General features: G+C 38.7%; 1 protein-coding gene across 4 annotated transcripts in view; it reads left to right on the top strand.

The window, feature by feature from the left end:
- Nucleotides 1-25,510, top strand: part of slc8a4b (solute carrier family 8 member 4b) — a 161,125-nt gene that overhangs the window by 86,515 nt on the left and 49,100 nt on the right. For all 4 annotated transcript variants that reach the window (XM_028473878.1, XM_028473875.1, XM_028473876.1 and 1 more), the window contains 10 exons: nt 9,807-10,076; nt 12,270-12,409; nt 12,487-12,639; nt 12,722-12,949; nt 13,067-13,456; nt 17,555-17,665; nt 17,747-17,899; nt 19,856-19,952; nt 21,958-22,149; nt 22,609-22,801. In XM_028473878.1, coding sequence (XP_028329679.1) covers nt 9,807-10,076; nt 12,270-12,409; nt 12,487-12,639; nt 12,722-12,949; nt 13,067-13,456; nt 17,555-17,665; nt 17,747-17,899; nt 19,856-19,952; nt 21,958-22,149; nt 22,609-22,801 — 1,927 coding nt within the window. The remainder of the gene's footprint in view (nt 1-9,806; nt 10,077-12,269; nt 12,410-12,486; nt 12,640-12,721; nt 12,950-13,066; nt 13,457-17,554; nt 17,666-17,746; nt 17,900-19,855; nt 19,953-21,957; nt 22,150-22,608; nt 22,802-25,510) is intronic.

Raw genomic sequence — 25,510 nt, 5'->3', positions numbered from 1 at the left:
ACTCCTCATCTTCTCTCTAATCTGGCCCTCTTAAAGGAACCAAGCAGGCCCAACTTCTTCAACCTCCCACGTTTAATGCTCCCTCCTGGGCCGGCCCTGCTGTATTACTGCCTCAGCAGACATGGCTCTGGTCTATACAACCACCATCTTCCCCCTTAATCCTAGAGGCTCTATGGAAGCAGCCAATAATTACTCATGCATGCATGTTTCCACATGCACACAGCATTGTCAAGCAAACACAAATGATTAGACATTGGAAGTTAGGCTTTTCTAAAATTGGGAGTATTCGAGGTTAAAGATTATGGGTTAATATTGTATTTTGATACTGTATTTTAATCATGCATCTTAATGTTTGTACTTGATTTGTACATTACCAAATTAATCACAGAAGACTCAAATTATTAAGACAAATGCTAGTGATTAAGCATGTGAATCTCCATCACTGACAACGATTCGATACGCACCTCGATACACAACCAGACTCCCGCCCTCTGATACTTTTACCGATGCGGCTGAATTAATCGATACATTCACATTGCGTTTGTATCAAGATACAGATTCATATTGATTAATCTCCACAGCCTTACTAGTGATTACTAGGCCACCGAAAATGGCACAATCGTGCAAATTTCGGTTTTTGGCCGTAACACTTTTCTTAACGAAAAAAGCAAACCGAGACAGGATGTTGTGGTATCACAGACAAACAGCGCGCGCTTGTCTGAAAATGGACCAACTTGTCCGCAGACTCACGGAGTGGCTGTATTTCAATACATCTGAGCACTAGAGCGTATTCTGAGCAGAGTTGACAGGGCACGTGAGAGTGTTTTATTTTTAGTGAGTATAGCACACATTCAGAGTCATAAATGCAACGGGACGATTCCTTTTCATTTCGGTGCATCCGTAACAAATACCATTGTATCAAAAAAATCAGATCCCTACAGGGCTTAAAAACAACAACACCCATCCTCTCAAGAGGTCTGAGGAGGCACTCGCTGATTTAAAGAGACCCTTTACCAATTGTGCTCTGAAAGCACTATTGGTTCATTAGAAAAGCAATCATTAAATCTGATAGCAGTGTCTCCTCACACCATCTTCAAGGGATGGAGCCCAGCACAGTTTATTGTGAGCATAACCTTCAGATAAAATCCAAACCTGTCTCCCTATGGCACAGCACCAAGAAATTATTAAAGGTTTAACCTTTTACAGATTTCCTTTCATGGGTATTGATATGGTTCCTCCTGAAAAAACAAAGCCCAGCTGAGCTCGGAGCTCCAACTCAATGACGCACAAGTCAATATCTCCACCCTAAATGGGCCTCCGACTAAAGTCGTTCATCTGCAGCAAGCGATTGAAAACACCAAGACTATGAAGTAAAAGGGCAACTCGTTTCTTGATTCTTTGCTGCCAGTACAATCGACTATGTGCCATGTATGCTTTTGACCATGTAAAACATGGTTTTAGAGCAGCGATCTGCAACGTTTACTCTCAAAGGAGCCATTTTGCCTAATCTCACCTGGATTAAAGTCCTTCCAGAGTCAAAAAGAAATAACTTCTCAATGAAGACAATGCTGTAAATAAAATTCTGTACATAAATAATACCAAATAATATAATCTAAACAAGATTATTATACATACATAATCATGTCGGTTAACACATGCTAATTGTTCATTTCTTCCACATATCGAGTGTGCATATTAAGTCAGAAATGAATGTGTCCCTACACAATTAAAGTCTCTATTTTCTTCCAGAATAGTCTTTTTCTTAATTTAGTTAATTTACCAGGGATTTAAAACTTAGGTTATCCACAGTTTCAAGGGAAGTTGATGGTCTGTAGATGTTGCAGAAGGTGAAGTAGAAAGGTGTTATTGAAGAATGGATTTATTTTTAGAGTGACAAATTGTTCCATCATGTTTTTATCAGGTGTCAATGTCATTAATCATCAAAAAACAATTATTTATTTCAATAAAGAGCCACATGAGGCTCAAGAGCTGCAGGTTGCAAACCTGTTTTAGGGTATCATTAATGGGAAACTATTAAATATACTGGGTCTTTAGTGTTTAGAGGGGAGATGAGCTGAAAAAGTTCATCATTTTATCATCACAGTACTACATTTTCATCAGTACAGATTATTTTTTGCCTATTTTTGCAGACAAAAACATTATTTCGTAGCGTGGTAAAAGGACGTCAGCTGAAAACAAATGTATTTGTGTATGAAGTAGTGTTGTTGATTGATTCAACTCCTGACATTTTTGTCGTTTGGTGTATTTTCTTGTAGAAATCTAAGGGTGACTGCCCTCTATGGGTTGAAACCTGGCTATTACAATCAAAAGTTGCTATTGGCTGAGAGTGTTGGCCAATTACTTTTTAGTGGCCTCTTATGTCTGGAACCACCACTGTAGGTCCCCCCCCCTCCCTGTCGATTGGCTGACAGGGACTGCTTTTAGAGATCAACTCAGCGTGTTCTAACTGCTACAGTAGCCCCGCCCATAATCAATGCAATTTTTTCAATTTCCAGCCTAGACACACGTCGACCAAAACCTCAGGGTTTAGTTACAATTTAAGCTAATGTATGGACAGGCCAAATGAAGACATCTCTACAACAAACTACTATTCAGGAGAGAATATTTCATTGAATCTTGACACAACGTGAGCCGCCTGCATTTTCTGTACGTTCATGTGCGTGTGCGTCAAGAGAGTGATTCATTATAACTGATGCAGAGCAGCAAGGAATGGCTAATGTAATGGGAATCAACAGCCATGCCATGGTCAGCTCTCCTACTGCTTTCTATGTACAGTATGTGTGTCTGTGCGTGTGCATGTGTTTGTGTAAAATATAATTTACAGTGGGTGTTGTACATTGTCTGCCTTCATCTCATCCTCCATGTCCTCCTGCTTTGCTGCTCCACTCACCCGTTTAATGAAACTCTCTTCTTTACTGGAAAAGGTCGTTATTGTTCGCGCAACTTCACTATAAAACATATTTATCTTATTATTTAGCTTTGAAATGTGTGTGTGTGTAGGTTTGACATTCTATTTTACAGCTGTATAAGGTAGTTGTGTTTGTGGTTGGTGATTTTTACAATTTTGTTTGATATAATGGATACAAGTTTATACAAACAAAGTGGTTAGACTGATGGTTCTCAACATTTTCAGCCCGGGGACCCACACTGCACCTGAATATGGTACACAGACATGTGGAGTAAAAGGAATAAAGGGGAGAGATCTTTGGGGTCCATCCATGAAGTCAGCAAAATGATGGTCCATTGTCCTGTGAATCTGTGATAACCATGTATATTTATTGATCTGAATAATATCCACTGTTATCCACAAAGTTTGGGCCATAGTATATAGTCATCTTAAAGATGTAAATCCTTGTTTTAATCAAAATCGTGGAAAAGGTGGTGAAATGGGATTTTTTTTACACCAAAGAAATTGGTTAAAAGTTGCAAATTAGAGTGGCCAGAAACAGGCAGAAAAAGTGGTTAAAAAGGATTCAAAGTGTCAAGATTGGAACAATTTGTTGGGACCATTAGTTTAAACTGGCGAATAATGGGCATGACAAGTCATGATTGTGCTTGAATTGTCAAAAAATAAGCATGAAATATGATGAAAAGAGGTTACAAGTGACAATAATGGGTCAACTATATGTGACATTAGGTGGGAAAAGTGGTGGAAAGGGTTTATAAGTGTGGAAAATGTCTTGAAAGTGGAAAAAATGTGCGGAAGAGGCATTGAAATTTGATGAAGTGGCAGAAATGTGAGTAATGCAAAATGCAAAAAATGCATTAAAAGGAGCAAAAATATTGCAAGAAAAAGTGATTAAAATGGGTTAAAATATGACAAGTTTATTTTAGTTGCAGTAAAAGGCTCAAAATAAGTGAAAATGGGCTATAATTGTTCAAAAAATATTCTTAGTTTCTCAAAGGCATCTGGCGACCCCCTCCAGGTGTCTCCTGACCGCAAATGGGGTCCTGACCCCAAGGTTGAGAACACCTGGGTTAGGTTACTTGGTTTAATCCCATGTTGGTCCTAGGATCTGTGAAGAGTTTTTTGCATGTTTCCTCTTACTTGAGTTGTATTTGAGTGCTACAGTTTCCTCCCACAGTCCAAAAACATGAATATTAGATCAGACATATTGATAAACGTTCCTACTGCAACATAAAATGTTAATATCATGGCACAGTGTTTATTTAAAGTGGTTCCATGTATGCTTAATAAACATTAGCTGTAAATAAAACCTGCGTTAAACTATTGTACATCTCTACAGATGTGCGTGCACACACTTATATGCACACTCGCTTAATTGAACGAAAGCACGCTGGGAGCACCCAACAGGGTTTGGCATGACAATGACAATGACAGGTACACACAGACACACACGTCATTTACACACTAGTTTGTATGCATGTGTGCACACGTATGAGCGTCACTGTCAGGAGGAAGAGGTCACGGTCTGTGTGTGTGTTCTGTCAGTGCAATTCATTTATTACAAGGGACTAATGTACACTCTAAACTCCAGAAGGCTTTTCACTAAGGGGGGGGGGGGGGGGGGGGGGGGGGGGGGGGGGGGGTGTTAGTTTAATGCATCGCTATTGAGGGTTCACTTATTATAAATATTAGTAAAATGTTCTTACTACTATTTCAAAACAGCAGTGGGAAAATTGGTCTTCTGTCTGCACAAATTAAAAAATACACCCTTTAGTTTGAAAATGTAGTCGTGCGTTCAGTACCTGCATTTGTAGGTAATATTTACCTGTGCATGAAGGAGTTTAACATCATTTAAGGAGACTTCATTCCTCCTTAAGTTGGTAAAAAACAGTTTCTCTCTGCTTTACTACCGTCTCACTCTGAGGATATTTCTCTGCTGTGCTGCCTGTGAATGTTACCTTTGGCCGCAGCATTTAGGTCAGATCTAATCACGCTGGTGAGCTGAAATTAGCCAGTAATTGCACTTTGACCTAAAGGGATTTAGTTCTGTATTCACCACAGTGTTTATTAAAAATGGAATAAAAAATATACCTTCAGCAGAAGAATGCAGAATTGATTTTGGAATCAAGAGAAGCCAACAGGTTACAGCTTTTTTGTAGCATTGTATTCATGTAAAAAAAAAAAAAAAAAAAAAAAAAGGATTTTGATTTGTTGTCTTGTGTGGAGCTTTAATGAATGCAGTGATCACTTTGGTAAAAGCTGTTAGGAAATGATTTCACCTGCTTCAGAAGGTGAAAAATCTACTTAAGTCCCATTTTTTTTTTTCCCCAACAGCCTGCAATTAATAAATGACTGATTAGTTACTTGCTGGATAATTAAGCACTTACCACTAACTGATTTTCGTGCTGCTTGAGTTCCCTCTGCATGGTTACATCTTGTTTGATATTAGACTGAATGTATTCCAGTGGTGAGCTGGAGGTTGGGGAAACATAATGGTGATTGTAGTTCACAATATTGGCAAAACTAAGCATGTTTGTTGAGAATTTCATTCGCCAAAAACAGAGGTAAGGCTAAGAAATCAACGCTTGACAGAATAAAAAAATATATATTATATTCAGAATATGTACACCCAATTTGTGATATATTTTTTCACATGATAGGGCATGTTTCGTGTGAATTAAAGTGCAGATGGGCTATTATGTTCACGTCCCAAACACATACAGACCCTTTCCAAAAAATTAGAATATCATGAAAAAGTTGTTTAATTTCCATAATTCCATTAAAAAAGTTAAACTTTCATAGATCATAGATTCAGGGCCCACAATTTAAACAATTTCTAGTAGTTATTTGTTTATTTTAACATAATTTGGGCTTCCAGCTCATAAAACCCACGAAAACAGGATTTCAAAAAATTAGAATACTGTGAAGAAATCAGCATTTACTTTTCAGTTTTTGCAGAAAAAAAGGGGAGAAGAAGGACTGGACTGTTGGCCAGTGGTCTAAGCTGCTCTTTTCTAATCAAAGTAAAGTGTGTCTTTCATTCAGGAATCAAGGTCCAAGGGTTTGGAGGAAGACAGGTGAGGAACAGAACCCAAGCTGCTTGAGGTCCAGTGTGAAATATCCACAGTCAGTCATGATTTGGGGTGCAATGTTCTGTTCTGTTCCTCACCCGTCTTCCTCCAAACCCTTTTCATTGGAAAAGAGGACCTTTGACCACTGGCCAACAGTCCAGACATTCACTTTTGAGGAGATATCATTGAAGTTCATGACTGTGTAGTGTCCTCCTACATTTAATAACATGATGGTGGGGTGGTAGCCTTTAGTCATCCCACAATTCGATTATGAATGATCATGGTTATTATAGGGACTGCGATTTGATTATAAATCAATGCATCTAAAATTTAGATGCAAATTTTCTCAGCATTTTTTTCCTCACCCTGACCACTAATGAATTGCTGTTTTTGAAAACATAGAAATTTGAATGTGGACACTGGAGACGTCTTTTTTTGCTTTTGACCCAGCAGAGGATATTAGTTAGTGCCATAGCAGCAGCTTCCTTGCTTATAAAACACAATAAACAAATACTTAACAAAAATGCCTGTTCTAAATTATATACTAAACTCAGTTAATCAAAAATATTATAACATTATAATGTATTACCTAGCCTTTATTAAATATAAATAAATTCATTAAAAATCACTTAATTAATGTTTACTGCACAGAGTTAATTAAAACATTATTAAGCATTAATAAAAGTTACATAATGTAATTGGTTATCCTCACGTATGCATTACTTATTGTTAGCTCATATTTTAGTAAAACGTAATAATGTCTCTAGTAATAATTAATAACATGTTATTAATCTGTTAATTAATGCTTAATAATGCATTAACTAACGTTAATTAATGGACCCTTGTTGTAAATTGTTACCTTACAATATTTTTTCTACGGTATTTCGTGTAACTTACCATTTAAATAATTGTTACAATTATCGATATATGCATCAATTATCGATTGCCAGCATATCAATGCATCAATTATTTCTCCCACCCCTAATATGATGTACCGTCAGTGTGTGCATGTGCAAGTTCATATTTGAAGTCTTTTTGTTTACCACGTAAAAAAAAAAAACAAGGAGCGAAAACCAGTAATGTGGTTTCATTTTATTTACAGTTTTTTAGAAGAAAAGCAACAGTCTTTATTTTATTCTATTTTTACCTCTGTGCTAAAACTTCTATAACTTGATTTATTAAAAAAAATGTGGATGGCAGAGGAGCAAAGTGGCGTGACTGGTGAAGTGACAGGTTGTCGTCAGAACTGCAGGATTCCTGGAGATGGAAGAAGACATCAGCTCAATCTATTGTCACAACTGATGACTAACTATAGCATGGCCTGTGTGTGTGTGTGTGTGTGTGTGTGTGTGTGTGTGTGTGTGTGTGTGTGTGTGTGTGTGTGTGTGTGTGTGTGTGTGTGTGTGTGTGTGTGTGTGTGTGTGTGTGTGTGTGTGTGTGTGTGTGTGTGTGTGTGTGTGTGTGTGTGTGTGTGTGTGTGTGTGTGTGTGTGTGTGTGTGTGCGCGCGCGCGCGCACCTAAACAGGGTCAGCACCTTTTAGGTCTGCGTGTGGATATAGGTCTGTATAGGGTCAGCAGTTTCAGCACGGACAGTGCAGCAGAAGGTTTGCATGTGGGATGTCAGTGTGTATGCTAAGCTAACACGTGTGTTTGACCTAACACCGTCAGAGGAAACAATTTCTCTCCTCTTTGCCAAGCTTTTTCTGTCACAACATGTTATCGCTAAACAGCCAGTGTGTTTAGTTTTTGCTGTTTTTCTCCCAGAAACATGTTGGTTTAGTGTCTTTGTTTGCTCCCATCTTAGCACAGCCAAACATATTGTATTCTGTAGCACGGACATAGAGCAGCTTTCACTCCTGTCTCCATACACCGACTGCACCATTATGGCAAAGATCATCCCATGAAAAAGTAGATTCAAGTTTGTTTTGCATTTATGAATAGTGGGAATTAATATAGTAAATCTCTTTTAACTGTATTCATACACTTGTGATGTCCATGGAATGATGCGCCGATTGTTCAGTGTTCCCCCCTTATTGGGTAATGTCACACACATTATGTGGAGGTTACTTAAGCTCCCAGACTCCTTCACTCAGTCTCTCCTCTGGCCTCCACACAGGTACACATCACACCATGGTTTGATTTAGATATGCAGAGGTGAAAGTAATGGATCACAAGTACTCACTGTAATTGAGTTGCTTTTGTGGGTACTTGTACTTTTTTTAGGATGAGATGAGATATTCTTTATTCATCCCACAAGGGGAAATTTACATTTCAGTTACATACCTCGTCCAAGAAACATGAAAAGACAATCACTTATGACATGGGAGGACTGTGGGTCGCCACTAAGGTAGCACTCCGTTACTTAGATGAAAGTGGGAAGAAAAAAAAAAAAAAATGTGGTAAGAAGAGGAGAAAAAGGCAAGTCCCACTGGGTGGGTGTTGGAGGGTGGGGGTTGAGGGTTTGGGGTAGAGAAAAGGAAAGGATTGCAGGGGGCGCGTGTGCGTGCAGCCTCTTGTGGGCGCCACTCTCGCCCCCCCCCCCCCCGTAGCTTGCAGGGAGGGAGGAGGGCCAAAGAAGGCGTTGAAATATAAGCCCATTCTGATTCAGTCATGACGTGTGACGACCTTGAGTAGAGCTGGTTCAGAAAACAAAGTTCCAGGTGGCGGTTTGGGAGAGGAGGTGACGGAGGAGAGGGGATGGAGCATCTTTCTGCACAACATCCTGGTGATAGATGAGACAGCCTTGGACGGCTGGCTCTGGGAGCCAATGATGATAAGCGATTTATTTTCGATTCAGGCTAGCACAATTTCGATAGCCTGGTCTCCAGCAGTAAGTAATCCAATAAGGTGGCCTTTATCTTGCAAGCCGAGCATTACATTTTCCATGTTGGATTCAATTCCGCTTAAACGTTCCAAAGTAGCCCAAGTAATTTTTTTACTTGTACTTTACATTTTAAAAGAAGTGAAGTAATTAGTTACATTTCTATAGCCAACCATTATTGAGTAAATTATTATTTTTTGTTTAAAAATGATCAACGTACATTGTGAAACTACAAAAAATGAAATGACCAGACAACAACAAACAAGGCCAGAAGTTTCTACAAACACAATGTAACCCAGGATGATAAAGCATCTGTTATTGGTGTTATTCTATTTTACAAAACAATTGTTTAAGTTCCTACATGAGATGTTTACTGCATGAAAGGGAACCGTGGCAAGATTTATTACCAAAAATAAACATGGGAGGTGAAATTAACTAGTATCTTCTACTTTGACTACTGTTTAATTGAGCTACGTTTTACTTGTGCTTGAGTACAGTTTAAAAAAGTAACAGTAATTCTACTTGAGTCGTGTAGATATAAGAACCTTCACTCATACACATTTTACACTACTTACTCTACTGAAATACACACTCCATGATGTAAATATCGAATTTGGTCCAATTTGACTTAATTTGATCTAATTTGGTTTAATTTGTCTTAATCTGGTTACATTTTTGAAATTTGGTTTTACTTTGATGGAATTGAAGTTAGTTTGGTCTAATCCAGACCAAGTTGGTTCATTTGATTCATTAACTTGAATTTTCTATTTTGCTGAAGTAAACAATAAAGTTTCTTAAATGTTTGGCCACACACTTTTCTCCCTTTCTTGTTGTTGTGACCTTTCAAGCCGGGTCATGACAAGTGGGGGCTTGTCTGTTTAGCTTGTCTTATATCAGCAACCTTTGCTTTGATATTTATCTCTATTTTACTAAGATCAAATATCAAAAACAGCCCTGAGTTTTGCATCTCGTTGTCTACTTGCAGGTTTTGGACATCGCCCACACCAGACTGACCAACTCCAGTCCTGTGAAGACTTGGCTGCACCAGCTGAAATGGCTCCGGCAGTTTCGTCTGAACCTCCATCCCCCCTCACCTCTCTCCGTCTTTCCTGTAACCTTTCCTCCTCCTCATCATCATCATCCTCCCTGCTCTTCTACTTCCTCTTGCTTTTTGTGCTGCTCTCATGCCCTGATTCAGTCAGTGCAGGCACTGAGGGGAAGAACTGCACAGCCAGTGGAGACCCCTGTCAGGAAGGTGGGTCGCTGCTTTCTGGTGTGGAGAATGCAGTTCAATGTGTAAAGATGGATTAATGTATTATGTCACTGACTGCACACATACCGGATAATTTGTACTTAAACCACTCAGTGAGCGCAGCTTACTGAGGAGGTGAAGGAAAAGGTTATAGCCTCTTGTCTGGTCGTCTGTACATCAACCTTGTGCATCACTGAAATAACGAGCTTTTCTCACAGCTGAACCAAACTTCTGCGTAATCTGTTTCAGTTCGGACTGTATTGATTTAATCATGTGCAGCCTTTTCATTCAGCTTGAAGTTATTCAGTTAAATAAGTTCCCTCTTATGTAATAGCATGGCATCTATGCTTTAATGGATAGAATATGTGCTTTGACTTGTGTGGCTCCACTGTATTATTGTGTGTGCATTATATTTTTGACCATTACTGTCTATTCGAGCCATGTCATCTTTTTTCTGCATTATCCATTCAGATTTTATATAACGGTGTATTAGCAAACAATAATACGCTAGACTAGATGCCTTATTCATGATGAGTGTTTTTCTGCTAGCTGGAACAGTGATTTGCAATGAGGGCTTTACTTTAGTTAAGCTTTTCCAATCAATTGGAATAGCTGAGCTTGCATTGTTTCCTACCAAAGTTTACCCTATTCTGCTTTACTATATTAAGATGTTGATAGAAACAAGAATTAGAAAACAACACAACCAAACTTTATTCTACATGGGAGTATTTGGTGTGCTTACACACAGTAAATCCACTATTACTACATGGTTAGGTTTAGAAGTGATTATAAATCTTTTTAATATTTAAGTAATAACCATTGTAGGTTTTTTTTTTTTTTTTAAATAGCGGTACAAGAAATTCAATAATACATAATTCAATATTTCAATGAAATATTTCCAAACCTGTGGAACTCATAATTTTTACAAATACACTTGGCTTAGTCGTTTTGACATGTTCAAGAACTGTTTTTTTTCCCTCAACGGCCAATATTCATTTCATTGTTGATTGCAATTTATTTTTGCCAATTTACTATTTCACATTTTTAAATGTTACATACAATATCACAAGAAATATTTCAGATGTAGTATTCAACAATGCTAACTTGGTCTAAAACTATATTTGTAAGGTGTAAAATTATTATCTCATCGATAGCTTCTGCTGCTGCTGCTGCTGCTCTCACGGCGCTCTGTGTTGTAACTTTGTAGCGGTACCAATGTGTTTCCCGGCTTTTCAAAACAAAACGTCAAGCATTGATGGTGCATTCACTGTGACTTGGAAACACAGGATAGAATGAAATACAACATGAAAAAAACTGCCCCGCGACCCTGAAAACAGGAACAAGCGGGTCAGAAAATGGATGGATGAATAAATCAATTCAACCATGGATTTTGCCGATGCAGGCACGCAGTGACCGATGCATCTCGATTTCACCCGTAAATTGTACCAATGCACACTGAATGAATCGATACACGTTTGTCTCTAGATACCGATTTGTATCGATTAATCTCCACGTGCTTAGTGTGTACACATTTCATGCCGACATTTTGAAGATTCTATATTGCCTGTCATTGTGCTACTGATAAAACTACGGGTTAACTTCAAAATAGGAGCCCTATTTACAGCAGTGTTAAAAACAAATGGAAGACGAGAAGAAATGCTTTTGTTTTGAAAAGGGTATGTTTGACTTTTAGCTTAAAGCTGAGTCTCAGGACGAGTTAACATTCCGCTCACAATGCATCATGGGGTGGTTGAGTATGACTTGTGTGCCCACCGTGCATCCTTAAAAAATGTCCTGATACAGTATACATCCAGGTATTTCTCACATACTATCATACTATCAAATGTGAAAGCACTACATACTAATTTTGACATCAAACTTAGTGTGATTAGTACGTTAGTATGCCATTTCGAACACAGCCTTAGTTGCTTTTTAATGTTACGTGACTAAAATATCAACAGCTCTTCCACTTACCGTAGTCACATCATATTAATCCACTATCCTATCATAATGCCTGATCTGGGTTTTGCCTTTGAGCTCTCTGCAAGATGTTTCCTCGAAGCAAGCTGATTAAGATTATAGCCTCACTTGAGCTCCTGCACTCTAAGATTCTCACACGTAACTGTAGCAGTCATCTGTGATTTCATCCCTTTTTTCTTTGTCAGATTCAATATCACTTCTTATTTTCTTACCAAGGTGTGGTACTGCCTGTGTGGAACCCCCAGAATCCCTCTGTGGGGGATAAGGTGGCTCGAGCAATTGTTTACTTCGTGGCTCTTTTCTACATGTTTCTGGGCATGAGCATTATAGCAGACAGATTCATGTCATCCATAGAGGTATGTTAAGCACAATATTTGAACCCTACGCTGCAAATTGAAGCCCATTCTTGATGTTCTTCTCATCTGTTCTCCAGGTCATCACCTCCCAAGAGAAGGAGATCACTATAAAAAGGCCTAACGGTGAAACCACCACAGCCACTGTCCGAATCTGGAACGAGACAGTTTCTAATCTCACTTTAATGGCCTTGGGGTCGAGCGCCCCTGAGATTCTGCTCTCTGTTATTGAGGTCAGTACAATATGAAGCAGGTGGCTACACATTTGATTAAGCAGCACAGAATCTGATTTTCGCCCCCCACCCCCTGCCTCAGGTGTGTGGCCATGGTTTCGAGGCTGGTTCTCTGGGTCCCAGCACCATTGTGGGCAGCGCCGCCTTCAATATGTTTGTCATTATCGCTCTGTGCGTGTGGGTGGTTCCCGATGGAGAGACGCGTAAAATCAAGCATCTGCGGGTGTTTTTTGTCACGGCGGCCTGGAGTATCTTTGCTTACATCTGGCTCTACCTGATTCTGAGTGTGTTCTCCCCTGGAGAGGTGGAGGTGAGTTCACGTACAGTAGATACGAAAGTCGTGGAAAGTTCAGAGTGTTATAATTGCTGGAAAGCAGCTGGGAATTACGATATGTAGATAGAGTATAATCTCTTTCTTTGCTTGTAGGTGTGGGAGGCAGTGCTCACCTTCCTCTGCTTCCCCCTCTGCGTGGTCCAGGCCTGGGTGGCCGACCGCCGCCTCCTCATCTACAAATATGTTCGCAAACGTTATCGTGCTGACAAAAGTCGCGGCATCATTATTGAGACAGAGGGAGGGGCTGACGGAGGGATAGATGGAGCGCTCGGTCCAGGGGGTTTCACCAAGATGGACATGCTGGAACTTGACGGACAAATAGCTTTGAATAGTCACAGCGGGATGGACGGAGGGATGATGGAGGAAGGAGCAAAGGATGAGGAAGACGAGGCCAGGAGGGACATGGCAAGGACACTCAAGGAACTGAAGCAGAGGCACCCGGATAAAGACATGGAGCAGCTGATTGAGATGGCCAACTATCAGGTATCTTTCAAATCAACAAAAGCGTAATTAGTTTAGCATAAAACATTGTGAAATACAGAAAACAAAAGCACCCAGAGAGCATAAAGCCCTGATCATGGTACCATGAACATTCACACGTTAAAGGCTTGGAAGAAAATGTCTATCCTCATTTAAAACAATACAGTAGTTCCAAATGTATCGACACCCCAATGTTTTAAAAAAATTGTGAGGAAATGTGAAATCAAGATTCGATCTGGATTAAACTCACTGGGGTAATTGAGGAAACAACCCGATATAACTAAGTACAATTTTATAAATACTGGTCAATAACGAACCAAGATGTGAATTTTTGAACTTTTGCCGATAATAAGATGCAGATTTCAAACTGATCTGGAATCTGTATATTGATACAATGTAATCTTCCATGGCGTAAGGTCTATCTTTGGTTAATATTTTGTCAAAATCTGTATGTATTTTTGGTATGATCATGGTAACAGACAAACAAATAAATGAGCGCCGGTGAAAATATTACCTCCGCCAAACACGAGTATCAACTGGTTGGTGAAAAACAGCTTTCTGTCTCCTTTTATATCAGTATTTTAGCTCTGTACACACCGAAATGTGAAAGTATATTCAGATGAGTTAATACTTTTATTTTTCCTGTTTTGTGCTGTTTTTCTACTTTACCATATACTTCACTTTATAGTCCTTGGAGGGAAATTTGTTTATAAGCATTTTGTCATTAGATAATTAAATTAATATTAAATAAATGAATAGTTGTACTGGAGTATCGTACAGTACAGTGCTAATTTTGACATTTGACATTTTTCACGAGTTCTTCACTATGCAAGGAGTGCAGTTTGAGGCCGAGGGATACGAAGCGTCACAAAGAGGTAAAATTAATTTATTAGCTCTGGCTGAGGAATGTGGGGGAATCGAGAGTGAATAAGATTAAGTATCACTTTTTTCAGGCTTGGCAGGTGATTACTGCAAATAAATCAGGCAGGTGAACTGCCTGAATGCACACAATGTTTTGTGCATAGCTTTTTGATGAGGATGCTGTGAAACAAACAGCCATAAACAAGGTGAAATACACAGAAAGGTTGTGGTTTGTTGTTTCTATACTCAGCAACTTAACAGCTTTTACATTTTATTTCACTACATCTTCATCCTGTCACTTCAGCGTCAAACTCTCCCTCCATGTTTTTTTTTTTTTTTCTTTCTTTCTTTCCGCTGACTAAATCCAGAATGTAATGAGTTCACTTGATTGACGTCGCTATGTCACGAAACTCTTCTGCTATCCAGGGGATTTTATTCCCGGTAAGTCACGAAAAGACTAGATATAGGAGCATTAGAGTGCGCTTTTTCTAGGTTGACAAAAAAATTAACTTGAGGTCAACTTATTGCTATTTTGATCATTCAGCAGCACCTTGCACAACTAGGTTAGTTTTAATGCGATACTTGAGCAGTTCAATCGCATGGTAAGTCACTGAGAGTAAGTCCCTTAAAACGTCAGCCACTAAGAAATCATTTCTTTAGGTGATTTCAGTCTGTTATAAATCTGTTTGCTGTAATAGGGTTTGTGTTTCTTGTTGCTTGGCTGTGTTTGCTGATTAGCAGAAAAGAGCACATCATAAAACATGTGTACAAATTCAGTGTAGGACGCTTCAGAACAGGCTGTTTAATTTACACGCTACTACAGTATATAACCACACAAGCAGGCCTTGAGTTAATTTTTTTGGGAGATTATATATTAGTGGTTTTGAAAAATCTATATTTACAAAGATATAAATCCCCTAAACGTTGTCCAGAATTTAACTTTCTGTTAATGTTGGCATTTAGGCTGCTGTAGCTTTAAAGGTGCAGTCTGCAACTCTTTTAAAAGTGAGTTTTTGTCATATTTGCTGAAGCTGCCACTATGTAAGGACAGCCTTGCATCAAACTAGTAGTTTGTGTGAAAAAACAGACTCATTGAGTCCCCCCTGCTGCTCCTGCTGCCTTTGACAGATTGCCAGATTGCCAGAATGCACCACCATAAGTCAGTGTAACACATAAAAACTTGTTTTCAGATTTTTTTTGTCAACGTTTGTACACTTTAATTTAACCTAAATGACACATACAGTATTTATTACTATGACAAAGGCATGAAGAGACTTCACCTCCAAACCTTGACCCAACAGCCCGTTGTTTATAGCTTTGTGGGGACCATACGTACTGTAAGATGTTGCAAACTACATGGTGAGATAGCCAGTGGTAACAAATGACAAAATAAGAAAAACAAAATTCCTCTAAATGTCAATGAATCAAACAGGTTTTGAGGGTAAAAATCAGCTTCAGCAAACACTAAACCTCATTCCTGTATCCTCCATTTATTAAGTAGGGATGTTCGATTTTAGCTTTTTGCCAACTAAAATTTCCATTTCCGATACCTACCAATACCGATATATACATAGACAACCCCTCCCCCCCACACCACTATCTAAATTTAAGGTTGCATTATATAAAACTCAAAGGAAAGTATAGGTTACGCCTATATTTATAGTGATGCCCCACTAGATACATTCCACAAATAAACATCTTATTCAACTTTATTAATTAAAAAAAGTGCCATATTCATGTTTAATATGTTTTCTCAAACAACAGCACAATTGGTTTTCAAATATTGCTGGGAAAACCGACTCTGATAATACATTTTATTGCAAATATTGGCCAATAATTCTCCTCAGATAAAGCCGAGGGCTCAGTTTTGGGGACCCCTAGTGGCTTCTGTATTGACATAGTCTACATATAGCCAGAAACGCCGCTCAGTCAGCCTAATATTGCCAAAACTTGAACAATAAGGAGGAAAAATCCATCACTGCTGTCAGTTTTGACTTTTGTAGCCCCAAGACCTACATGGTGCAGACAAACTGACCAGTAAATTGAAGTTTCTGCAGTCATCATGAATCCCTGAAGGAAAATGTAGTTATTGGGGAGAAATGGAGTTAACACACTGTTGATTTCTCCTGAGAATTACTTCTTCCTTCTAAAAAACTGCATGTTTTCTAAAGAGCTTGAAAGCAAATCTTTAGTTATTCTGTAAGTACAGCGACATGACTTCACCCAAACTTTGATAAATTGCAGCAGGCTCAGCTCTTAGACACTTTTAATCTGATGTGGCCAGAGGTATAGTAGACAATTTGTTCATTTTCAGTTTGGTCAAGCATTAAAATAATACATCACCATTCAGCCATACCTTCTTATTGAGCTCTTTGCTTATAAATCAATACACTTATTACATCGAAAATTGCACTGACGTGAGCCAACAGTTTAATTCAAAAGCTTTTAGAAGAGTTTGAATTGTCTTTGACTGTCCAACTGACTGACTGCCATATGATTGTGACCACTCGCACTGACAAGTGAACTGAATAACATTGATTTTTTTTTTTTTTTTTTTCTTCTTTTAAACAATGCACATGTTTATGGCTGGGCTATTTTAGGTTGCAAGTGTTATTTAAGACATCAGAAGAATCAGGATGCAAAAAAACCCACTACAGGGACATTGACTGCCTCACCTCCAATTTAGTTATTACATTGATCACTATTAGATGTTTCTAGGAATTGCAAGAAGAAGAAAAAGTATTAATGTGGTGCAGTGTTTCTCAAATGGGGGTATGCAATGGCACTACAGCAGGTACTTGAGAAAGTGTAAAATTTACAAATAAAAACATTAAAAATAGGTTTTATCATGTTTATTTTTAGTTAAAAATGATAATCATAATAATGATGATGATGGTCTTGATTGGAACATAAAATGCATCATGGAAAATGCAAGGGTCAGTCTTGGTCCAACACCAGGCAGTAGATGACCAAAAATGATAAAAACTATAGAAATAAATGTATTCAGAAGGCACTAAATACAGTTTCTTTCCACTTGTTTAGAAAATCAGATTATTTAAATGTGTGTTATCACTCATTTATTCCTTCAATATGCTCTATAGTTGTTTTTTCATAGAATTCTGAGCAAAATGTTCTAGTTAGAAATTAGAGGGGTACTTGGATCCAAAAATAAGAGAAAAGGGGTACTTGAACTGAAAAAGGTTTGAGAACAACTGATGTAGTGTTTGTTCTCTCTATCAGGTCCTGATGCAGCAGCAAAAGAGCAGAGCTTTCTACCGTATCCAGGCAACCAGGATGATGATTGGGGCTGGAAACATCCTCAAGAAGCACGCTGCCGACCAGGCTCGTAAAGTGAGACCCACACACACACACAGTTTGATCTTTTCCAACACTTTGTGTACAAATGTCTTTTTTTCTAAACCAATTCTCCAGGTGGTGAGCAGCCATGAGATCCAGGCTCAGGAGGATGACCCTCATACTATCAGACTGGGGTTTGAACCCGCTTTGTACCAGTGCTTTGAAAACTGCGGCTCCCTGAAACTGACTGTTTCACGACACGGAGGAGACCCTGGAGTTACTGTCAAGGTATGTATACAATGTGAGGTACAGCAGAGCAGCTTTGACCCACAGTTTCAGGGAAGAACACCAAGAGACATGTGAGGCAGATGAAAGCGGACAGCAAAGGAGTCTCACCGTTCTGGCTCTTGTTCTGGTCTACATCTGTCCTCACTCTCCAAGGCTCTGTATACTCTGTGTTGCCATTTTTATCCTCTCAGATGTAGGTTACAAGGGAACACCTTCACGGTGGCTTTTTAGCTTTCTGCAGGGTCGGAACTCAAAGTAAACAAATCATTGATCAAAGGCTTAACTCTGGGCTCAAGCTCTGCATTACACAAATCTCTGAAAAAGACTCTCGACAGGGACTCAGTGTCAGATATTCCATCCTCTCACTATTACACACAGGTCTTTAAAAGACTGTCGTTTTATCTCTTTCTGTATAAAAATGAAAGTGATGCAAGGTCAGCGTTGTGTGATGGCTCAGCGTTGCTACGCTATCATTTCAGAAGTGCTTTAAAGTGGCCCACACACGCCGACACTTCTACCTGACAAAACCCTGAAGAGAAAAAAAACATGTAATTATTGCTCTGAAAAAACTTCTCAGTGCCAGTTTAGAATATACATTCATTCAAAAACTGAGACCGAATCATTTCATCCATGCAAACATTTGAGCAGTGATGAACTATGAACTCATCATCTACTCTAAACGAACGTGAAGGTCGAGGCACATTATCTGCAGCGTGGGGTCTGCAGGTGAATTGAAGTTCAGCCTTTTTTAGTTTGGGATACATTCCAGCGTCCTGCAAACCAGGAGAAAGCGTGTGTAGAGGATAGATGGTCGAGTTCATGGGGACTCTGTGGCCAAAGTCATTATTGCAACAGCAAAGCAGGACAGAAAGATAGATTATATAATTACAGCAAGCTAGGTGCAAGTTTTGGTCAAGTTTTATCCAACGCTCTTCCTACACTGTTAAAGTAAATTGCACCACAATATAGTTAGGTTTCTTTTTACTACTAGTTTGATACAGATCATATCACATGTAACTCAAAGATAAATAGAAGTATTTTCTTTTGACACTTAAAAAAAATCCCAAAAACAAACAAAAATTGAAAGGCTCGATTATTCATTGTTCCAACGCCCTTTTATACCCACTTATCCTGTCTTGGTCATCAATCTAACTATGGGACTAAAAAAGACTCATACACCCCACAAACAGATATTTATTGGCTTATGACAGGAGTATGTGCAGTAGAAACATAACCACCTTCTTCTTTACATACAAACCCACCTTTTTTTCTCTCTGAGCGTAATATTCTGCGTATTATACCTGTAAATATGTGACAACAATAAAGCTGATCTATCACCCCTATATATTTATTTATTTATTTATATTCATGCTAAGCTGAACAATTTACAGCAAACAACAAACTTCAAAATCCAGTTAGTGAGATTATTTTCTTTAAATAAAAAAGCATTTAAAGTGATAGACAGTAGAAGAGAGGCAAGTAGAGGCAAGTTCCTCAATGCATCATGGGAGTTCTCTCAGCTGTTCGGTCTTGTGACTAGTTAAATAAATCATGGCTGCAGAAATAACAGCCATCTGAATGAATGGATTCAAAAAAATAACTAAAAATATAGCGGAGCCACACACGCCAACATTTTTATTAATAAACTATATTCCCTGTTTGTCAGTAATGTGGCACACTTGAATTGTATTGCATTAAAGGGAGAGAAAAAACAAACCCAATCTAAGTTTCTACCGTCTTTAAAGTCTTTATTATCAGACTGTATCTAACCGGAGGGCTTAGTTTAATAACGCTGTTCTTCTTGCTCTCATCATCCTCCTCCTTTTCTTTCTTCTCCTTCTCTCCATGTGTTTATCTGCCTATTTCTAATGTGCTCTCTCTCCTTTTTCATCTTCGTTGCCCATTTATTTTCTGTTTTGTCCCAATTGCATCCCCGTGTACCCCTTTCTCCCCCAGGTGGATTATCGCACAGAAGACGGGACAGCCAACGCAGGTTCAGACTATGAGTTTGCAGAGGGAACCCTGCTGTTTAAGCCAGGAGAGACCCTCAAAGGTAAAGACCAATAATTCACGACTATGTCTACAATGTCTACTCGTATAAAATGCTATTTCCAGCACCAGAGGTAGAACTACTTCAAAATCTATTATACACTTTAAAATATTTTTATAGTGCAACTACAATTACTAATAATATTTCTCCTGAAAGTCATTTACATTAATAACTGAAGTTCAATTACAATTAATCACAATCACTGAGTCTGGAATAAATAACCCCATAGAACTTAACCTTCCTCTTGCGTTAGCTTTCTGTTAGCGTCTCTTATGATAACGGGTTGTTTTGACCCATATCTTAAATTAGCTGTAAAATACACAAAAATATAATCTATGATCTAATTTCTTTTTCATCTCTTGGTTACCTTGTTAGGCTTCCTAATCAATGAAAATATTGGTGTTCATATTTTTGGCGCGGGTGTCTGAGCCTTTTTTGTGTCGTTATACCCCTTGATTTTAATTTAAGAAATGGTAAAATGATCCTGACAGGTAAACTTAAAATGAAGCATATTTTAATAAATAATTGTTAACTACGTATATATAAGCCATAGAACTGAAACAGGGTTCCCCAAGTTTGCATTTAATTAAATTGTAAATGACAGTTTTTATAGAATTTCCATGCCAATCACATTTTTCTGAACTAACATACAATGCAGTTACAATTATAATTCACCCCAACCCTGATCCTAATGAAAGAAAGACTTTTGCATGAGCGAGCATAAGTGGCAATAGTACAGGATTTTAGAAAATCCCCCAGTGGAGCCAGTCCCAGGCTGGCAGCGTTCCGCATTAACTGCTAGGAAAATGTTGTACGCTCGTTAGAACAGGAGTGAGATCAGGAACTGTCAGCTCCATATGTAAGATACTGGTAGGAGTGAGAGTAAAAAAGGGAGAAAGCACAGACTACAACAGACGATGGGATGGTTAGGAATCCGTGTATCATTCGTTCATTCGTTCAAATTAACACCGTTATTCGTTTTCTCCATTACCGATTTGCCAAAGTACGTGACCCGGAAGTGAAGCGTTACACATTCCTCGATATCTTTAGCTCTGCAACACTTAGCAGTCTCTAAATCCTCCGAAATGTCCGTGAGGAGGTTCTGTGCCCAACATCAGTTAAAGCGAAAAGGACATGTTTTGGATGCACAGTTGGAAGCAGCGATCTTGTCATGCCGAACTGCCGTTAGCATAGCCGTTAGCAGGATGAGAGTACACTTCCGGGTCACGTACTTTGGCCAATCGGTAAAGGAGAAAATGAATGAGGGTGTTCGTTTTCCGTTTTTTGTTTTCTGTACCGAAGCAAAAGAGCTTGAATTCGAAAAACATGGCATTTTCCGTTTTTTTCATTTTCGTTTTGGAAACAAATATCAAATAATGAGTGTTTTTTTTTTTTTCATTTTTCATGTTTTTGTTACATAATGAAAAATGAATGATAAACAAAACAAATTCTTAGGGCATCAACATTTTACAGTTAAATTAATGGGAAGTAATGATAGAGAACTGCTTGTTGCACAAGAAGTGGCTCCCTGTGGGACATAAAACCCAACAAGAGAAAAGTAGTATAAGAAGAAAAATAGGGTTTTTTTTAAATCAATGTTCTAGAGATGACAGAATGCTGGCCTTGAGACTTGATATATAGCGCAAGTCTGAAATTGTCAATGGCTTTTGTTTTGAGGTTAACACTGATTTATTTCTACTAAGACGTTTGCCTCCTCTATTGTTATAGTAAAAAAAAGAAGACTTAAAATAGGGATTTGAATCAGCTTTTATTGGGCAGTCAGACACAACAAGCAACAATCAATATAGACGAGACAGAGGCAGAGGCAGAGGCAGCGCGATACCAATCCACACCCCAACGATAAGATGACCCACAACATCACCCGATCGAGTCCCCAGAGCAGAGCATTCAGTTTGCTTTCTGACCCTTGAATAGAAGCCTATCTAAAGTTATACTTCTGCTCAAAGTGAAGCTCATCATCAAGTGACAGATTTTTTTTGAAACCCAGAGATTACGGTTGGTGTCATCGACGACGACATCTTCGAGGAAGACGAGTATTTCTACGTTCATCTCAGCAACCCTCGTTTGGTTGGCTTTCCTGAGATCGGCACCGCCCCAATTGAGAACAGTACAACCCCCAAAGCTGTCCTGGGTGACAACCACACCGCCACAGTGACCATCTATGATGACGACCATGCAGGTAACCAAATAGAATGGTTTGTATTGATGACTCAGGTGAGTTTATGAAATGTACGAAAAAAAATGGGAAACCTCTAAATTCATTCCATATCGTCTATCTGGAGACTGTGGGTGGTAGTTCATCATAATGTCACAACACTTTCAAGCAGGTTTGTAAATACAGTATGTATGTTATGGAGCCAGAGATGAAGATTATTGCAGAGGTAGAAACAAACAAACAGGCCTGTAGCTCCGTAGCTTCACCAAATGTTGATCAGGGCTTCATTGTGAATCTGCTGGTCTGTCTTGTGTGACCATTACTTTTTTTCGTTTAATCATCCAACCAAAACGTGTTGAAGTCACTTCACGCAAAGATGTTGCGTAAGTGTACACAGGTTACAGAAATATGGAAATAAGAGTTCTGAGATCATATTTTTTACTGTTTGATTTTGCGTCATTCCTTCCTTCCTTTCTCTCCCAGGCATCTTCACCTTTGAGACTTCCAGTCAGAGGGTTAGTGAGAGTGTGGGTGTGATGGAAGTGAAGGTCCTCAGGACGTCGGGGGCCCGAGGTTTGGTGGCCGTTCCTTACCGAACCCTTGATGGCACTGCCAAAGGAGGCGAGGACTACGAGCTGGCTGCTGGCAAGCTGGAGTTCCAGAATGATGAGACCATGTGAGTACGAAGATTAAAATCATACATGGATCTATTTTGCCTCCAAAATCAACCTGTGGATTGGTGTTTAGTTTAACAAGCTGCTGCTTCAGCTGAGTGTGACTTGACACATTTCTAAATGACCAATAACATCTCCCTCCGTTCCTGTTTTCTTTCTGAGTGGCTTACTTCAACTCAGGGAGCGCTGTGTTGATTAATTGAGCGTTTCATTGTATAAATGCTCCATTAGACAGATACCAGTTTAATAATGTGACTTTTCAAGGTAGGCTACTCTGCATTTAATGTTTGCACACACATGTCCTTGGGGACATGCATTTTTAATGTGCGGATGTTCGCAGTGTTAAATTGACCAATGCATAAAACTGTTGGGAATGCAGTTTCCTTGGTGTCTCCTGGGGGTCTATATAGTGTTTGTGTGTGTGTGTGTGTGTGTGTACGAGACAGTGAGCGAGTTTTGACCTTTTTTACTCTATCATGTAACAATAAGAGTTTTCCAACAGTGAGATCTCTGCTTTTATATATAAAAAAACAAACGGTTAGGTGGAGTATTTGGCTCGTATAAGTCTAAAAAATACAAGTTTTAATTTAACGATACAGGATTGTGAGTGTTTTTGTGTTAGCCTGTGTGCCTAAAGGCTTCGGATGCATGCATACAAGGTCATTCAGAAGTTCTTTTGTCATTCTTTATTGCAAAAGGACAAAAAGAGTTGAATGTGTGCGCGCACACTTGCAGGTCCTTCTGTTTCACAAATTTCCTGATGTCTTGAACCATGCAAGAATTATTTCACAGGTCCTTTTAAATGTTACTGTAATGTAATGTTTTGGTGCTATTTTTGTGGTCATTTGTGTCTTTGGATTATTTTGTGTCTTTTTGTTTTTGTTTGGTGCAGATTTTTTTGTTATTTTGTATATTTTTGGAGTAATTTTTTTTCGCTAATGTTGTATGTTGTTTTTTTTTGTTGAGATTGGTATGCTCCAGGGTCATAATAATTTAAATTAAATACATGTCCTGTATGGTCAAAATTAGTTGACGCGTGTCATAGTTGTGTACTTGGAAGGCTACTGATTATGTCACTGTGTGGCACATTGTCCTTTGGAAATGAATAAGTCATCCTTCAGTAATAGGAGCTATTACAGTACTGCACAACAACGTCGTGTGCGATTGATGACAAAGTGACTGCTGTTGGTGAACAGGGAGGTCACTGAGGGAGGAGACGGCAGAGATAACTGAGTGATTAAGGTCGCGTCAAGGTCGTCCTTTTGTAATTTTGGTAGTCTGTGGTTAATGCACCAGCACAGGAAAGTAAATAAAACCCTGCAGCAAGTGAAGCTGAAAACGTGTCACATCAGATTAGCTCCTAATTACAAACTATTGTGAACTTGTTTACTTGTTTACTTGGAGAGAATCAAAACATCACTGGGTCCAAAATGAACACTCAACAAGAAATAAACCTATATTTAAACACATATTGGATAAACATTGCAATACTTATTTTAAAAGTGTTCTATGTTTACATTGAAAATTATAGCAGTGGTCGGCACAAGGCAATTTTTGGAAAAATTAGGCAATTCTGAACAGGCAGAGTGAAGTAAGAGGAAAAATGTGCATTTAACATAATTTAAGGCTTGAACTCACAATTTCTGGTAAAAGACACAATGCTATATCTCACTGAGTTAATTCATAATAAGTCCATTATTCAAAAACCAGAGTTACAGGAAGTTTTGTTCTTTTATTTACATCCCTTAGAGGAGGACTACTGATGATTTGTTTTTATCTCAAGTCTTTTTTTGTACAATCATTAACCATGCTACATTTTTACTTATTCTTACTTATTATTCCTACATTATCTTTATGGATAAATTCCAGAAAGTAATGACAAAAATGCGATAAAAATAGACGTAGTTTAGACTTAGACAAAAGGTTATAACTTTCTTTTTGCTTGAGTTTCTACTAAAAGATTATTCAAAGGATTTACATGTATTTAAATCTGTTTCTTTAACTCTCTGCTCTTGCTTTCTGTCTTCCTGAAGCATATTTTTAGGCTTTTTTTTTCACACTGGATGAATTTCTTCACCTTCTCTGTCCTCACCTCCCTGTCATCCCGCCCTCATCCACCCATCCTCAGCTCCTCCTGATTTGCATGTTCCACCTTTCTGCCTTTCGCTTTTTTGAATAACCCCTCCGACTTTTCACCTGCTTTTTCCTCTTCTTCTTAAGGCAGGCATACACTGTGCGATTTTTGGCCCATTTTCAGCCGATTTTTCACTCGTGCGTCTATTTTTGGGATTTGGCCGAGTCTCAGCTCAAGCGTGTGTCGTGCATTGTGTAGTATACTGTACATGGGATCACTAGAAATCATTAACACCTCACGATCAACTCCCGATCAGCAATCGTGTGGTCATAAGTAAATCCTGGTCACCGCTCGTGAGTGCATTACACTGTTGAAGCAGTGCCACGGACAGGTGAGCATTATCCACTTTACCTAGCTCACACAAGGTAGAGTAGGAACTGTTTATGTCAGGCTAAAAAATGCTACAATATGAGTCATTCCATGTCATTTCAACAAATGGCCTCATGTAAAAGATTTTCAATATTCGCGAGTGGGGAAATAACCCAAAGTTAGGTTCCCATTGAAAAATTTGATGAGACTGTGACCCAAGAACCAATGCATATATGTGACTAATCATTAGTGATTTGAACAGCCTATG

The sequence above is a fragment of the Gouania willdenowi genome, chromosome 18 (genome assembly GCF_900634775.1).
Source record: "Gouania willdenowi chromosome 18, fGouWil2.1, whole genome shotgun sequence".
Lineage (NCBI taxonomy): Eukaryota > Metazoa > Chordata > Actinopteri > Blenniiformes > Gobiesocidae > Gouania > Gouania willdenowi.
Note: the sequence above shows the minus strand (reverse complement) of the source record. Positions and strands in the feature narration are given on the sequence as shown.